The sequence below is a fragment of the Triticum urartu genome, chromosome 7A (assembly GCF_056163025.1).
Source record: "Triticum urartu cultivar PI428250 chromosome 7A, HENAU_Tu73, whole genome shotgun sequence".
Taxonomy (NCBI): domain Eukaryota; kingdom Viridiplantae; phylum Streptophyta; class Magnoliopsida; order Poales; family Poaceae; genus Triticum; species Triticum urartu.
This window is the reverse complement of record NC_141879.1, coordinates 161,281,356-161,298,586: the sequence shown is the minus strand read 5'-3', so window position 1 is coordinate 161,298,586 and position 17,231 is coordinate 161,281,356. Positions and strand designations below refer to the sequence as shown.

The window sequence follows — 17,231 nt, the reverse complement described above, 5'->3', positions numbered from 1 at the left end:
ACTCACTTGATTTTGAATCACTTGAGACATGCAAATCATACCACATGGGCAAGATGACTGAAAGCCTCGTTTTTAGTAAAATGGAACTAGCAAGCAACTTGTTGGAAGTAATACATTTTGATGTGTGCAGTCCAATGAGTGCTGAGGCATGTAGTGGATATCGTTATGTTCTTACTTCACAGATGATTTGAGTAGATGTTGAGTATATTTACTTGATGAATCACGAGTCTGAATTATTGAAAGGTTCAAGTAATTTTAGTGTGAAGTTGAAAGATCGTCGTGACAAGAGGATAAAAGATCTATGATATGACCATAGAGATGAATATCTGAATTACGAGTTTGGCACAAAATTAAGACATTGTGGAAATTGTTTCACAACTAATACAGCCTGGAACACCATAGTGTGATGGTGTGTCCTAACATCATAACTGCACCCTATTGGATATGATGCATACCATGATGTCTCTTATCGAATTACCATGATAGTTTATAGGTTAGGCATTAGAGACAACCACATTCACTTTAAAAGGGCACCACGTAATTCCAATGAGATGACACCGTATGAACTATGGTTTAGAGAAACCTAAGCTGTCATTTCTTAAAAGTTTGGGGCTGCGACGCTTATGTGAAAAAAGTTTCAGGCCGATAAGCTCGAACCCAAAGCGGATAAATGCATTTTCATAGGACACCCAAAACAGTTGGGTATACCTCCTGTCTCAGATCCGAAAGCAATAAGGGATTGTTTCTAGAATCGGGTCCTTTCTCGAGGAAAAGTTTCGCACGAAAGAATTGAGTGGGAGGATGGTGGAGACTTGATGAGGTTATTGAACCGTCACTTCAACTAGTGTATAGCAGGGCACAAAGAGTTGTTCCTGTGGCACCTACACCAATTGAAGTGGGAGCTTATGATATTGATCGTGAGACTTCGGATCAAGTCACTCCCAAACCTCGTAGGATGACAAGGATGCGTACTACTTCAGAGTGGTACGTAATCCTGTCTTGAAAGTCATGTTGCTAGACAACAATGAACCTACGAGTTATGGAGAAGTGATGGTGGGCCCGAATTCCGATAAATGGCTCGAGGCCATAAAATCCGAGAGAGGATCCATGTATGAAAACAAAGTGTAGACTTTGGCAGAACAGCTCGATGGTCGTAAGGCTGTTGAGTACAGATGGATTTTAAAAGGAAGACCGACAATGATGGTAAATGTCACCATTAAGAAAGCTCGACTTGTCGTTAAGAAGTTTCCCGACAAGTTCAAGGAGTTGACTACGGTGAGACTTTCTCACTCGTAGCGATGCTAAGAGTCTGTTGGAATTATATTAGCGATTGCTGCATTATTTATGAAATCTTGCAGATAGGATGTCAAAACATTGTTTCCTCGACGAAAGGTTGTATGTGATACAACCGGAAGGTTTTGTCAATCCTGAAAGATGCTAATAAGTATGCAAAGCTCTAGCAATCCTTCTAAGGACTGGAGTAAGCACCTCGGAGTTGGAATGTATGCTTTGATGAGATGATCAAAGATTTTGGGTTTATACAAAATTTATGAGAAACTTGTATTTCCAAAGAAGTGAGTGGGAGCACTATAGAATTTCTGATGAGTATATGTTGTTGACATATTATGGATCAGAAATGATGTAGAATTTCTGGAAAGCATGCAGAGTTATTTGAAAAGTGTTTTTCAATGGAAAGCCTGGATTAAGCTACTTGAACATTGAGCATCAAGATCTATAAGGATAGATCAAAATGCTTAATGGTACTTTCAAATGAGCACATACCTTGACATGATCTTGAAGGTGTTCAAGATGGATCAGTCAAAGAAGGAGTTCTTGCCTGAGTTGTAAGGTATGAAGTTAAGACTTAGAGCTCGACCACGGCAGAATAGAGAGAAAGGACGAAGGTCGTCCCCTATGCTTTAGACGTAGGCTCTACAGTATGCTATGCTGTGTACCGCACCTGAAGTGTGCCTTGCCTTGAGTCAGTCAAGGGGTACAAGAGTGATCCAAGAATGGATCACAGGACAGCAGTCAAAGTTATCCTTAGTAACTAGTGGACTAAGGAATTTTCTCGATTATGGAGGTGGTAAAAGAGTTCGTCGTAAAGGGTTACGTCGATGCAAGCTTAACACCTATCCGGATAGCTCTGAGTAGAGATATCGGATACGTATAATGGAGCAACAATTTAGAATCGCTCCAAGTAGAACAGTTATTTGAAGTGGCTCCAAATGTAGCTTAGAAGTTGCATCTACAAGATGACATAGAAATTTGCGAAGTACATACGGATATGAATGTTGCAGACCTGTTGACTATAACCTCTCTCACAAGCATAACATGATCAAACCCAGAACTCTTTGGGTGTTAGTCACATGGGGATGTGACCTTGAGTGTTAATCACATATCGATGTGAACTGGATTATTGACTCTAGTGCAAGTGGGAGACTGTTGGAAATATGCCCTAGAGGCAATAATAAATTGGTTATTATTATATTTCCTTGTTCATGATAATCGTTTGTTATCCATGCTAGAATTGCATTGATAGGAAACTCAGATACATGTGTGGATACATAGACAACACCATGTCCCTAGTAAGCCTCTAGTTGAATAGCTCGTTGATCAATAGATGGTTACGGTTTCCTGACCATGGACATTGGATGTCGTTGATAACGGGATCACATCATTAGGAGAATGATGTGATGGACAAGACCCAATCCTAAGCATAGCACAAGATCGTGTAGTTCGTATGCTAAAGCTTTTCTAATGTCAAGTATCATTTCCTTAGACCATGAGATTGTGCAACTCCCGGATACCGTAGGAATACTTTGGGTGTGCCAAACATCACAACGTAACTGGGTGACTATAAAGGTACACTACAGGTATCTCCGAAAGTGTCTGTTGGGTTGGCACGAATCGAGACTGGGATTTGTCACTCCGTGTGACGGAGAGGTATCTCTGGGCCCACTCGGTAGGACATCATCATAATGTGCACAATGTGATCAAGGAGTTGATCACGGGATGATGTGTTACGGAACGAGTAAAGAGACTTGCCGGTAACGAGATTGAACAAGGTATCGGGATACCGACGATCGAATCTCGGGCAAGTACAATACCGCTAGACAAAGGGAATTGTATACGGGATTGATCGAATCCTCGACATCGTGGTTCATCCGATGAGATCATCGTGGAACATGTGGGAACCAACATGGGTATCCAGATCCCGCTGTTGGTTATTGACCGGAGAACGTCTCGGTCATGTCTGCATGGTTCCCGAACCCGTAGGGTCTACACACTTAAGGTTCGATGACGCTAGGGTTATAAAGGAAGTTTGTATGTGGTTACGAATGTTGTTCGGAGTCCCGGATGAGATCCCGGATGTCACGAGGAGTTCCGGAATGGTCCAGAGGTAAAGATTTATATATGGGAAGTCCTGTTTTGGTCACCGGAAAAGTTTCGGGGTTTATCGGTAACGTACCGGGACCACCGGGAGGGTCCCGGGGGTCCACCAAGTGGGGCCACCAGCCCCGGAGGGCTTCATGGGCCAAGTGTGGAAGGGGACCAGCCCCAGGTGGGCTGGTGCGCCCCCCCACAAGGGCCCAAGGCGCAAGGGAGAGGAGAAGGGGGCAAACCCTAGGGCAGATGGGCCCTAAGGCCCATCCTGGTGCGCCTCCCTCTCCCCCTCCCCCTTGGCCGCCCCCCTTAGATGGGATCTAGGCTGGCCGCCACCCCTAGGGGTGGAAACCCTAAAGGGGGCGCAGCCCCTCCCCTTCCCCTATATATAGTTGAGGTTTGGGCTGCTCATAACACGCGAGTTCCTCTCCTCTATATGACGCAGCCCTGCATCTCTCCTTCCTCCTCTCCCGCGGTGCTTGGCGAAGCCCTGCGGGATAGCCACGCTCCTCCATCACCACCACGCCGTTGTGCTGCTGCTGGATGGAGTCTTCCTCAACCTCTCCCTCTCTCCTTGCTGGATCAAGGCATGGGAGACGTCGTCGGGTTGTACGTGTGTTGAACGCGGAGGTGCCGTCCGTTCGGCACTAGGATCTCCGGTGATTTGGATCACGACGAGTACGACTCCTTCAACCCCGTTCTCTTGAACGCTTCCGCATAGCGATCTACAAGGGTATGTAGATGCACTCTCCTTCCCCTCGTTGCTGGTTTCTCCATAGATAGATCTTGGTGACACGTAGGAAAATTTTGAATTTCTGCTACGTTACCCAACAATACCTTAGTTATATCAAGATTAAATTTTGTAAATTTGAGTGTAAAATGCATTCATCAATCATCAAACAACAAACATCGAATAGTTGGTGTCCATGGCCGGTTGGACTGAGAGGGCCATGCACTACACCTCCGTTGCCACCAGACGAGCTCACAGTTGCCCCATGGACAAATGATTCGCAAGAGCACCCAACTAGGCCAAGAAGACCATGGTTACCGCATTCTATGCTGCATGAGCTACTCGCTTTGGGATGAAATCGAAGGAACCACATCCACGACTAGCCAGGCTGAGAGGGAAAGATATCCACCTATGCGGTCAATTAGGCTATATCACCGATGGGCCACCATCTGCCATGAGTGAGACCAGCTAAACCTAGTGGGTCTCTCCCAAGTCTGACCATATCTACTCTAGGGGCGTCTCCTTCGGCTCATTAGCAATACCACGTCAGACACCGCCACATGCCCATCGCATGCGCTGTCTAATTGACAATATGATTGTTGACTTAGATCGAAAGAAGGCATTGCTGATGGAATTGGAAGTAGACAGATACAAAATTATGAATCGCAAAAAGAGGGATAATTTTAAAGATTTGGAAATTTTGCAAGCCCAAAGCCAAGGATGAAATTTCCCATAATGGTGCCATGAATCCAATTCCTAATGAAAAATTGGTGATCCATGAGAGCTTAATTGGCAGTGCATGAGGGGATCAGTTGTACGATTACCATCCATGCAAAGGAGGTGGACAGATAAAATACAGGGCACACTAAATCGATCTATTAATTTCAATGCATGTGAGAGAGCGGGAGAGGTATCCGAGCGATATTTGGAAGAGATTGTCCGGAATAATTGCGAGTAAAGGGTATGTAACAACTTGAGGTTGCCCTATTTCAAAACTCCCCTCTAATCTCGTGCTCGCTCCTTGGTTATGACAAATTAGCCGTCCGGTCTTAGATACCCGAACGAAGGGAGTACAATTTGTGTACGGACGATTGCTCGCATATGTTGTTTTTCTTTTTCTTAAACAAGCGAAATGCACTCATATTAGTTAAGGCATACAAATCTGGTTGCTCCAGATTTGCAAATTTAAATTAAGCCTGAGTGATTATATTATATCCGATATGATCTAAAACCAGGTCAATATGTACACAATCTTAAAGTATTCACATGTAAAAGTTATGGTTTAATTTTTATATGTTGTACAGTCGTTCGTCAAAGTTAAAAATTTATTTGTAAAATAATGCTTGTTTCATGACCTAGAGAACTCGATGTATTCCCTTCAATCCATAAGAATTGACGTTGTTTATACTCCCTTCGTCTGCAAATATCCATTACTTTGATAAGTATTTCCGGACAAATGTACTGTATAAAGTAACATGGTGGGGAGTAGTGTTTTTTATTATTCTAAGATGATTATACTTCTAGTGAATTTTATTTTTTTCTACTAATAGATCTGGAACCTCCTGAAAACTTCAGAAGAGACGGCGGATTTCATCGTCTCGCCACCACGGATCCTCTACTCCACCAAGCAAGCACGGCGCACGATCTCGCTGCGACGATCTTCCGCCCACGTGGCCCCGCCGCAGAGAATCCCGTGCGCGTGCCGGCCGCCATTATTTTCTCCGGCGTTAGGGTTAAAAGATTGCCCAGCTCAGCTGCCGCCTCCGTCAGTCAGCTGGTCAGAGCCCATGGCATTTCAGATCAGTCAAAACAGGAACCGATAGGAGGGGTGGGCGGCCGCAAATTATCTTCTCCTCTCCTCTCCCACGCGGTCTCCTCCTCGCGGTCGCCGCTCGGGTCAGGCTGGTATCCCCCCTAAGCCAGCCGCCGGTCTCGCCGGCCTTCGCGGACCCAACGCATTGCCGCCCCCGCTTTAAACTAGCCCCTTAATAAGCTGCCGTCTGCAGCGTCTCCTGCCGTCCTCCGAGCAGGGGCAGCACGAGGAAGTCCTCCTCCCCTCTCTCCCGCTGCCACTTGGACGGCGAGCTGCTGGAGCTTTCCTACCTCCGGCCTGGTAAGATCCGACCTGGTTTGTCAGATTCTGCAGACAAAAACGCTTTCTTGGGGCTCCAGCTTTGCGGAACCGCATCCAGGACTGCGCATTTGCGGTTCTTGGCGGCGACGCTGGCGCTGGTGCCCTCCCCTTTGGATTTATGCTGCGTTTGGGCTCAAGATTTGGGTTTTTTTCACCCGTTTTATCTCCGTCCCCGATTTGGTACTAGTTTTAACTGTCCGGGTGTTTGCAGCGGAAGGATTCAAATAGTGGACGGGCTACAGGCAGTAAAGATTTGGAGAGCTGGGGGAGCACACTGGGATGGCGTTTGCGGTCTCCGACGAGCTGCTGGGCACATTCGTGCCGATTGCGGTGTACTGGCTCTATTCGGGGCTGTACATCGTGATGGACAGGATGGAGATTGACGACTACCGGCTCCACCCCAAAGGGGAGGAGGAGGTGAAGAACGTCGTCTCCAAGTGGACGGTCGTCAAGGGTGTCCTTGTGCAGCAGGGGTTTCAGATTGCGGTCTCACTTCTCCTGTTCACGGTAAATAATCCTCTTGACATTATGATCTTTACCATGGAAAACTTCTTGTTGTGATGCTATTGAATCCATGGTGGACTGATTCGTTGTGCTGGTTTAGCTTCATAGGATGTCCACATACAGGATGGTTAGAAAGATTATTGGTCTATTTGGGTTAAAATTCAGTTTAAATCAGACATGACACAGTGAACAATTTTGAAACATAGGCTTTGATTAAGTCTTTGACAGTTTCTGAATGATGGTTAAACCAGCGAGTTCAAACCTTTCTGTTGAAAATAACAAGCAAGTTCAGACCCTTCTACGGAATAGCTTGCTGTTGGCAGTTTTAGCATGAAAAAATAGCTGAGTAGCAAACAGTCTAGTGTTCATATGGAGATTGAAAGAGAGTCTTAGATTACTTATGGACCACGAGGATGTAGTGCTGTTTTTGTCGATTGAATATGTATGAACTGTTAGCTCTCTTGTCAAGAGTCACAATGGTCGTATTCACATTGGGGAATTTATTTCAAGGCAGTAAAGTTGCTTCCCGTGATTTTATTGGTTGAAGTAGATCTTGAAAGACTTGAAACCAGTGTATGTTGTTGATTTAAAACTAAGGCTTAGATTTATTTTCCGGTCATTTTGCTGTTTGTTTTGTAGATGGATTAGTGAACTATGCACCTAGGCCTGGCGAGTTTCAAACATTTTAGTTCTTCATTTAATGAATTCCAGAACTTCTGGTCGTGCTTTCCAAAAGGAAATTGAGTCTTAAATAGTACAGATATATCTCCATTATCAGTGGAAGTTATTTTTCTCTCTTTGAACAAAGTCTGGCTTTTAACACTGATTTCAGAATTACCTGATGAAATTTCATACACGGGTAACTGTACCTAAGATCTGCAAATGTGATAAAATGCAGATCATTGGTGATGACAGCGGTACTGTGAGAAAGCAGCCTCCCGCCCTGGTGATAGCACTGCAATGTATCATCGCAATGTTTGTTATGGACACATGGCAGTACTTCATGCACAGATACATGCACATCAACAAGTTCTTGTACAAGCATATCCACTCGAAGCATCACACTCTTGTGGTTCCATACGCGTTTGGCGCTCTTTACAACCATCCCCTCGAGGGCCTCATTTTGGACACGATTGGTGGCGCCCTCTCGTTCCTCGTCGCCGGAATGACTCCTAGGACGTCCATATTCTTCTTCTCATTCGCAACCATCAAGACCGTCGACGATCACTGCGGCCTGTGGCTTCCTGGGAATATCCTCCACATGCTGTTCAGCAACAACAGCGCTTACCATGACATCCACCACCAGCTCTACGGCAACAAGTACAACTTCTCGCAGCCGTTCTTCGTCATGTGGGACAAGATCCTCGGGACCTACATGCCATACACTCTGGAGGAGCGCAAGGGAGGAGGTTTGGAGGCGCGCCCTGTTAATCTCGGACTCGCAGCGCAGAGCAAGTCTGACTAAGTGATTCACTTTCTCCCGGTCTTCACTTGCCCGGTGAAGAATGCTCTACCTGATCTTTTCTAACTACATTTGTGTTGTAGAATTCTTTTCCTGTCCATATAGATAAAGCATCTTGCTGGAATGCCGTTGTGTACCAAGGTATAGCAAATAAAACACTGTGTAAAGATGATCCACTCTGATTTGCTCATGTGGGTTGGTTGTGTGTGAGCCTCATGCTGATGATGGCCAAAGTGAGCTGGTATTATTAGCACTACATACATTATGCAGCAGTGCGTTGGCCCTCACATTCTTAAAGCTTCTCTGTGCTGTCATGGACATTGTCTCTCCGACTAATGCTGATTCCTGATGCTTGGGCTCTTTTAGATTTTAAAAGGAGCTGTTGTTAATTTCTGTATGGACCAGGCTGTCTGATGGACAGTGCCAGCCTGAAAGAACGTGGTTCTGTTTGTCTGCAAACCTAGCATTGGGCAGCCATGAGCACACAGAGGTGACCTAAAAGAAGCAGAGAGCCCACGGGAAACGCAGCCTCCAAATAAGTTCAGGAAACACACAGCAGTTTCTACTGCGGGCATGTGTATCTATGATATTTTTATGTTTGAATAACTGCACGCATGTGCTTAGTCAAATAGGTGCTATGTGCATTCAGCATTACTCCCTTCGTCCCATAATATAACAGCGTTTTTAACACTAGTGTAGTGTCAAAAATATTCTTATATTATGGGACGGAGGGAGTATTTTGCTATTTCAGGTTGCTTGTTGGAGAATAATAACAAATCTGGTTCGCTGTTATTCTCAAGTGTACCGTCAGTCACAAAAGAGTGCTGTTTTAGGTGTACGTGAGTGAACATTTCTGGAGTCTTGCTATCGATGTATATTTACAAATATTTGGGCGCAATACTGAGCAGTATGAAACACACAAGTGCACCATGAAAAAAGAACATCTGTTTCCGCAACAACAACAAAATCTGAAAAAAAAAACACGTAGATGTGCCCGTGTTAGTCTTGTGCCAAAACTGTGATTGCGTAGTACATAATGAAAAAAAAATCACATATATGAAAAATATTTACCATGAAAATGGTTCCTGCTTTCTAAAGAATCTGTGGAAGTTAACACACTAGAATAATATGATATGAGTTGTATTTGGCTAACGTTTTTTTAAGAGCTGTGTTGATTAATAAAAGGATAGATTTAAGAGTGGAAGAGATGTCTCCTCCCCAATCTTCATGTTGCGCATAGTTAGTTGGTGAAGAATATAGGAGCCAATGACAACGATAAATCGCGTGTGCACATGCGGCCACGCGAGGTCGTTATCCGCACCGGTAGTCCCCACACGATTCGTGCTAACTCCAATACGACGTTCGCGTATAAAGGCCATTGGGCAGCGTATCCCATCTCGTATAGCTCTCGTATTAATCTCTGCGCATCAGTGAAGGCCCACATGGCATCTGGTAGTGACAACGGCTAGCTGAAACAGAAGGCAGCGACCGCATTTACTGCCCGGCAGTGACAACGGCTACCCGCATCAGGCGTGTGACGGAGATCGCGTTGGTCACCGTTCAGTCGCAACGGCTAGCTGGGCGACGCTCCTCGCTGGCTATTTAAACGCCATCCTTCCTTGCTTTGGATGGCCATTCCAAGCTTCTCCCATTCTCCATTATTCTCAGATTATCTGGGCTTGCAAAGCATGTGTTCGTCCATGTCCCGTAGCAGTGCGACACCACCGCCATCTCATCACACGAGCAACCAGATGCCGCCACTCCCGCTCATCCGTTGCCCCGAATGCAACGCCGGCTACGTCCTGTGGTTTGTCTCCGGGACAGAACTAAACCCAGGGAGGCACTTCTACCAGTGCGAACGGCATGGGGTAAGTTTTTTCATATCCTCGCAGCTCATGTTCTCCGGGGCATGCTGATTCTTGTTCATTCTGCAGCATGGAGGGTGCAAGTTTTGGAAGTGGGAGAACAAGTACATACAGTACTTAAGCCAGCGGTGGGGACATCTGATTTCGCACGCGTTGGTTCATCGCCACGTCGCGCTGCTCGAGCAGAACCATGCATTCCTGAAGAACATATTGATGCTGTGCCTCGCGAATTTGGTGGTCATGGTCACTATCTTCCTCCTCAAGTTCTGAAGCACCACCCCGTCCTGCGTACGTAGTGTCGTACTCATACATGCCTTCGTCTTGCTGCCGCTCAGTGGAGTTTGATGTACCCACCGCATTGCCATGGCCATGAACAGGGCAATGTCGTAGTCACACATGGGCTGTATCCCCTCTGCGTAGGGAATGCTGTTTCCTTTTCGTATGTTACAGTATCTCTAGCGATCTGCATGTATCAGTTAGTACGTCCAGCTTGCCCATGCAAGGGCGGGAGCTGCTAAGTGCAATTAATTATGTACCCCCCGCCGTCGTAATTAGACTGTCTCTAATCAAGAAACAGATGCAAACACGTATTTTTTGTAAGAGAGAGTGGAGTCATGAGTCATCGCCCAGTCGTCGTCCGCCATGCACTTGAATGCACCAATAAGAGAAGGCGATGCGCCCCATCAATGCCACACCCATGATTAATTGATTGCTCCAATTACACGGCCTGCAACGGAGCAGAAGACGCCAGGGCACGCGTGCTCTATAAATTGAGCTCCCGCGGCCCGAGCCTCGACCCACACACCACATGGTTCCTTCGTCTGGTAGCACACAGCCACAAACACGTGATTCACCGTCTCTGTAAACACCACCGCCGTCGCCGTGCTGTGGCCGTCGCCGGACACCGGTAACGGTAAGGTAAGCATCTTCTTCTCGTTGCTCCTTTCTTTCATTCTATACTCGTGAAGGTGTAATCAATCCCCCTTGTCCGCGCGTGTGTGCGTGTGTATGCAGATGGATGAACCCATGCACCCCCAGGGCACGAACGACACGAGCAACCCCTCCCCAACGTCACGCTGCTCTCCAACAAAAGTACGTGCCATGCTTGATTCCTTTGATGACTTCAAACAATCTCTTGTCGAGGAGATGGGTTTTGAAGGCATACTGGAGGTGCCACATTTGCCAAGGATTAGCCTGAGATTAAGTATATGGATCATGGCTAGAGTTGATGAGCTGTCTAGAACTATTTACATCCGTCCTGGCAGACAAATGTCCTTCAAGGCAGTGGACGTGTTCAAAGTTTTTGGAGTACCGTCTGGCCGCGTACATATACAGAAAGCGTCGATCGCCGAGACAAACCACGTGCGCGATGTGCTAAGTATAAACTCGAGCGGTAAAAACCTATTATCTGCTGTCGAGAAAATACTAGTTAGACCAATAGACGAGTCAAGTTCTAAACTCGAGATAGACAGTTTCAAAATGGCATTTGTCATTTTCGTAATGGGGCATCTGCTTGCCCCGTCGACGACCCACGATCACACAAACACACATTACTGGGGGCACTCGTCTAGATAGACCACGTTAGCGAGTTTGATTGGTGCGAGTACGTGATAGAAGAGTTGATGGTTGCATGTTCAAGAGTAAAAGCAGATCTCAAGGCAGGACGGCCTGTCACGTATCTCCACGCCTGCCATTTATTCTTGCAGGTTAGTTTCAGGATTTCTACTGCTAGAATCAATTGTGCCCATACGCACGTTTAACATTTTATTTTATGTAAATAGGTCTTTTACCTAGACAACCTTGATCTCCGGGTTTTCAACCTACCACACACTACATTCCCTCGAATAGCTGTGTTCGACGACATGCAGTTCAGGCGTATGCTTTTACAGTGCAGCGTTGGGGGGAAAGGCAGTACAGACTTCTCCGGCGCAATGGTCCTGTTCTTGAATTTCCGATTTTTATTATTCACCTCTAAAAACCACGTTTTGATTTTACGAACCCACGTGCTGATCCTTCAACCGCAATTATATCAACTGTACATATCCGCGAGGCTGATCAGGTGTGCTATACCAGGAGTGCGTGGGACACCCCACCAGATCCAGTTGGCCGCGCGGCTCCCATGCTGCCCGGCCTACCATGCAACAGAGTACGGGCGCCAGCTAGGCCACACGGGACCCACACCATCGCTAATCCGCAGCCGATCTCGTTCAGGCTGCCCCAAGTGCCGCATGGAGCGTCACCCACTCCAATCACACCAGCTCCTCTTTTCCCACGCATGCCGACCGGAGGCGACTTCTCTATGTATCTAAAGAATAATTACCCAAAACTGGTATGCCAATCATTTTGTAATCAATGATCATTTTTTTGCTGCATGCGCGCATCTATTTCATCGGGCATGCCACATTATCCGACTTCGATAAATAAGGCTTGACTGGTCTGCCCCAGGCAAGTTCGAGTGTCGGGATGCTGATGAAGCGGCACAACGCCACCACTTTTAGGATTGCAAACACCCTCAAGACTGACTTAATACAGGAGAACACTCAGTTTCTCAACTCGCTAGTTAGTGAGCTCGGCGAGGGGTGCATATGCTGCAGCCTCCGATCGGTACCATGCATCATCACCACACCTGCCCCCTCGGGTTCTCCGCATGCAGTGCACGAACATCTACCGTCGCAAGCTAGAAATGACCGAATCCAATGGTACGTCCATTACTTGCACTCGTGCCTAATTATTCCCCCACCGGCTAGATGAATAAACCCTTTTGTTTCATTTTGTTTCATAGGGGAAAGCTCTTCTGGTCAGAAGTTCACGTCATCGGCCTCGTCCGGTCCTAAGAAGAGGAAAGGGCCACTTGTCCCAGGTGTGTTTTTTTACCGATTGATTTCGCGATTTCATGTTCTTTTCTTAGTGCTAAGCGGGACAAGCCTTTTTACTGATTAGACATATCTTTCCCGGCAGACCAGGAGACCACCAGCGCGGCGGGTTTTGTCATGCCCACACAAGCCAAAACCTTGTTCACAAGTCAATCACCAGCAGACGAGCAGAAGGGGTGGTGGGACGGGCTCGCGGGTTTGATTATGTTGATGGACGGAGATGCAGCGCACCCGGCCGACGCGGTCCTGTTCGGCCAGGCTTCATCTGAATTGCCACCGAAGCAAGAGCGGGCGCACGCGGGGTTCGCCGTGTCGCACTGGATTGATGGAAAATGCCGTCCAAGTTTTCAAGTCCCTGTATGGAAAGCCATCGACGGATTCCTGAAGAGCATCTCAATTGAAGAAATCGAAAGGTACATGCAACCCACTTCGTCAATCCTCGTACCAAAACCAGTAATGTTCTTCACGCATGAACTAACACTTTTTGTCCGTAGGCCTTTTGTAACTCATGCCACGCCAAGGTACATCTCCATCACCCCAAGCCCACTATTGACCCAGATTTTAGGAAAGGACCCATTAGACCACGAAGTATGTTCTCTTATATTCCAACGTCAAGATCAGATCGATGGCGAGTCACTTTACGTGAACAACCAGCCTCGGTTTCGTTTATTCCTAGAGCCAGATATATCGGTTGGTATCTAAATTATGAATAACACCTTATCACCAACAGCGCTCTCATTTTTCTGCTTAGAATTTGACAACCTTCTATCTTAGACTGCCGCTTTGGCTGGAGAAGAAATCTGGACACTTGTTCCTGCAACGGCACAGTTCATTGGGCCGCATTTGACACACAACATCGCGGAGTGCAGAATGGTATGCGTCAATAACCCACTCCGTTTAACGATATGCGAAAAATACAGACCATGCTGCTTACCACTCCATTTTCTTTGACATTTGCAGTTTTTCCTGCCAACCATTTTCGACTTTGGATGGTGCCTGTACAACTGGGATATGCAGCGCAAGAATATTAATATTTTTGATCTGTCATACGGGAGCTGCACCACATAGCGTCGCACGGACCTCCTGGAAGCCGTCGCCGACAAGCTCCACGTGGCGCTATTCACCACGATTTACAAGCTGTTCAACAACTGGCACGTGGATTGCATTAGATGGGAGAAAATCTTCCACGTCACTTCGCCTACCACAATCAAGCAGTAAGTTATCTTTCTCGCTTAACGGTTTTACGCACAATCCATTGTTAAATTACTAATCCGATCGCAGGAAGGACACCGGGATTTGGATTGTCCGCGTGGCAAAACACTTCGATGGCAACCAGGTTCTTGCGGATATGTCACAGGTGCGTTTTTCGATTTGCGTGCGTTTTGGATTTGCGACCGGTGGACTGACTAGTTGACAATCTAACAATGCATTTCGTAACCACGCAGGGATCAATCGTAGGAGAGCGGCAGGAGATTTTGACCGAGCTCGTTGAAATGAAGGGCAACATGGCCCCCCTGCCGGATAGCATCACCAACCTAATCACCTCATGGCCCACCCAAGAGCTCTAAGTTTCGCGTGCTGGCTGCCCTTCCATATAAAATAAACACAGGGCTTGCACCCTAGTACGTGTAATGTGTCTAGTGGCCAACCAAGCCCGTTTCGGGGGCTGTAAACAAATATCTATGTACTATAATGCATGTAATGGGCAACCAGGACCGATTATTGTAATATATAATAATCACTCGCCCTCTAATGCGTGTAATGAGTCGGTGAGTGTAATATATAATCAAAGACTGTGGGCTTCGATCGGTCAAAGTATAAACGCCATGGGTTTCGAACACGCGCGCTAGCTACCTGCAACGCTACAAGCTACCCCAGACGTATAGCACAGTCGCCTCCCGTCGCGCCAGTACTGTTACACTGCTGAGCAATAAAATTAGATTCGCGTGCGCCTCAGAATATCTCTGCCGCACGGAAACGGTGGCGTCCACATGCAGTTAGCTGGCTGACTTTTCCGACACACGCACGACGAGGAGGAGGCAGCACCATTGTTTCCGGTCCACATCGTGGTCGACAGCTCTCTTGCCCGAGACCAGGAAACAATCTCCGCTGGTTCAACGAAAAAGGTGACGACGTGTTCTGTGACGACAAAACCCAAACCAAAATTACGATGTTGTTCATACATATCTTCATACACAAATTACATACTAAGCATTCTCTTAGGAATGCAAACATGGGACGTGCCCGGTAATGTCTTCAAGACCCCAAGCAAGAGAAGATTTTTTGAAGATTTCCAAACCCCAATGAGGGGCATTTGGAAAAATTGCCTGCTTCGTGGTGTCACATTCTAAGTTTTAGGAATGCAAGAAACGAAACACTTTTTCTCTTGCGACACTTCCAATAGCATGATAACTTTCAAGAGAGAAAGAAAACATACATGGTTAACCAATTTTCTAACTATTCGCATGGTCGCATCGTAGTTTACAAATGAGCGGCACTTGTCTTACATCATAAAATTAATTATACAGATAAATTTTTGTGTTCAGTTCTACAAGTTGAAGAAACAGAACTCCCGCTCGATAGGTGCATTCCACCACGAAGATGAGTGCACTGACGACTTAACCCCTTGGCGCGGTCACACCTTTATCTAAAACATAAGCAAAGAGAAAACCAAACATTTTTTCTTCGCGACCCTCCGACACCATGATAGCGGTGAAGAGAGAAAGAAAACATACATCGAATTCATCGGTTTTCTAACTAATTGCGTGGTTTTCTACGTAAACCGTTTCTGTTTATATCAAGATGAGCTTCACTCCCGTCGATGATTCGGTTTGGCCGTACACGAATTGAACCAAAGAGGCTTATTTAACTTTTCAAACAACAAATGAGCCCCATAACATTTTCCAACGTAATATAAATTGGTGTTTCGGTGGGTTTGGGTGTTGGCCGTACACAAATTGAACCAAAGAGGCTTCTTCAAAGTTTTCAAACAACAAATGAGGGGCACTTGTCATACACCATAGCTTTTTCCACCGCAATTTTTATTGGTGTTCGAGTGGATTTTCTTACAAGGAGAATAGCTTCCAAGCTAAACCACCCAATCCCCCAAGATTGGGTGTTGGCCGTACTCGAACTGAAACAATGAGGATTTTCTCATTTTCCAAAAAAACAAAACGAGGGCCACTTGTCATACACCATACATTTTTTTCCCGCAACATTATTTGGTATTTGAATGGATGTTCTTCCAAGGAGAATAGCTTCTTGGAATCCAAGAACTCAAACAACAGATGATTTTTTTAAATCTCCAAATTCAAAAGAGGGGCATTTTGCGTACAACATAGCTCTAGTCTATAGGTACACACAAAAATGGTGGGACATGCCTCGTGATGTTTACAAGAAAACAATCCAAAGAGGATTTCTAAAAGTATTAAAAAACCAAACATGGGGCATTCGTCATACACCGTAGTTTTACAAATGACCGGCACTTGTCTTACACCATAAAATTAATTATACAAGTTGAAGAAACAGAACTCCCGCCCGATAGGTGCATTCCACCATGAAGATGAGTGCACTGACGACTTAACCCCTTGGTGCGGTCACACGTTTCACGCCTTTATCTAAAACATAAGCAAAGAGAAAACCAAACATCTTTTCTTCGCGACACCTCCGGCACCATGATAGCTGTGAAGAGAGAAAGAAAACATACATCGAATTCATCAGTTTTCTAACTAATCGCGTGGTTTTCTACGTAAACCGTTTCCGTTTATATCAAGATGAGCTTCACTCCCATCGATGAACCGGATGAGCGGTTTCTATGTAAACCGGTTTGGCCGTACACGAATTGAACCAAAGAGGATTTTTTAACTTCTCAAACAACAAATGAGCCCCAAAACATACACTGAATTATCCGGTTTTCTAACTAATTGCATGGTCTCTTGCATAAACCATTCCTGTTTCTATTAAAACGAGTGCCACTCCCGTTGATGATTGGTGTTTGAGTGGATGTTCTTCCAAGGAAAAAAGCTTTGAAGCTAAACCGCCCAATAACCCAAAAGAAGACGCGGTCACACGGCTTTGTCTAAAACATATTCAAAGAAACAGACCAAACACACGCTTTCGTCCCGATGCTTCCGACAACATGACATAAAATTAATTATACATATAATATTCGGTGTTCAGGTCTACAAGTTGAAGATACGGAACTTTGCGCCCGATAGGCGCCTTCCACAACGAAGATGAGTGCACTGACGACTAAAGCCCTTGGCATGGGTAGTTC

At 45.9% G+C, this 17,231-nt stretch overlaps 1 protein-coding gene and 1 long non-coding RNA gene across 2 annotated transcripts; both read left to right on the top strand.

Moving 5' to 3' along the window:
* Positions 1–5,884: 5,884 nt before the first annotated feature.
* Positions 5,885–8,535, top strand: LOC125550311 (sphinganine C4-monooxygenase 1-like). The gene is made up of 3 exons (XM_048713282.2): positions 5,885–6,230; positions 6,463–6,758; positions 7,654–8,535. The coding sequence occupies exons 2-3, from the start codon at positions 6,531–6,533 to the stop codon at positions 8,218–8,220; spliced, it is 795 nt and encodes a 264-aa protein (XP_048569239.1). The 5' UTR covers positions 5,885–6,230; positions 6,463–6,530; the 3' UTR covers positions 8,221–8,535.
* A 1,295-nt stretch (positions 8,536–9,830) lies between these two features.
* Positions 9,831–10,682, top strand: LOC125550312 (uncharacterized). Its single transcript, XR_015610591.1, has 2 exons — positions 9,831–10,085; positions 10,152–10,682. It is a non-coding gene; the product is annotated as an uncharacterized LOC125550312 (long non-coding RNA).
* The last annotated feature ends 6,549 nt before the right edge of the window (positions 10,683–17,231 follow it).

Excerpts from the sequence above, each read along its gene's own strand:
- LOC125550311 (XM_048713282.2), top strand. The coding sequence starts at position 6,531 with ATGGCGTTTGCGGTCTCCGACGAGCTGCTGGGCACATTCGTGCCGATT. Across the intron at positions 6,759-7,653 it reads TCTCACTTCTCCTGTTCACG|ATCATTGGTGATGACAGCGG; the intron begins GTAAATAATCCT and ends GATAAAATGCAG.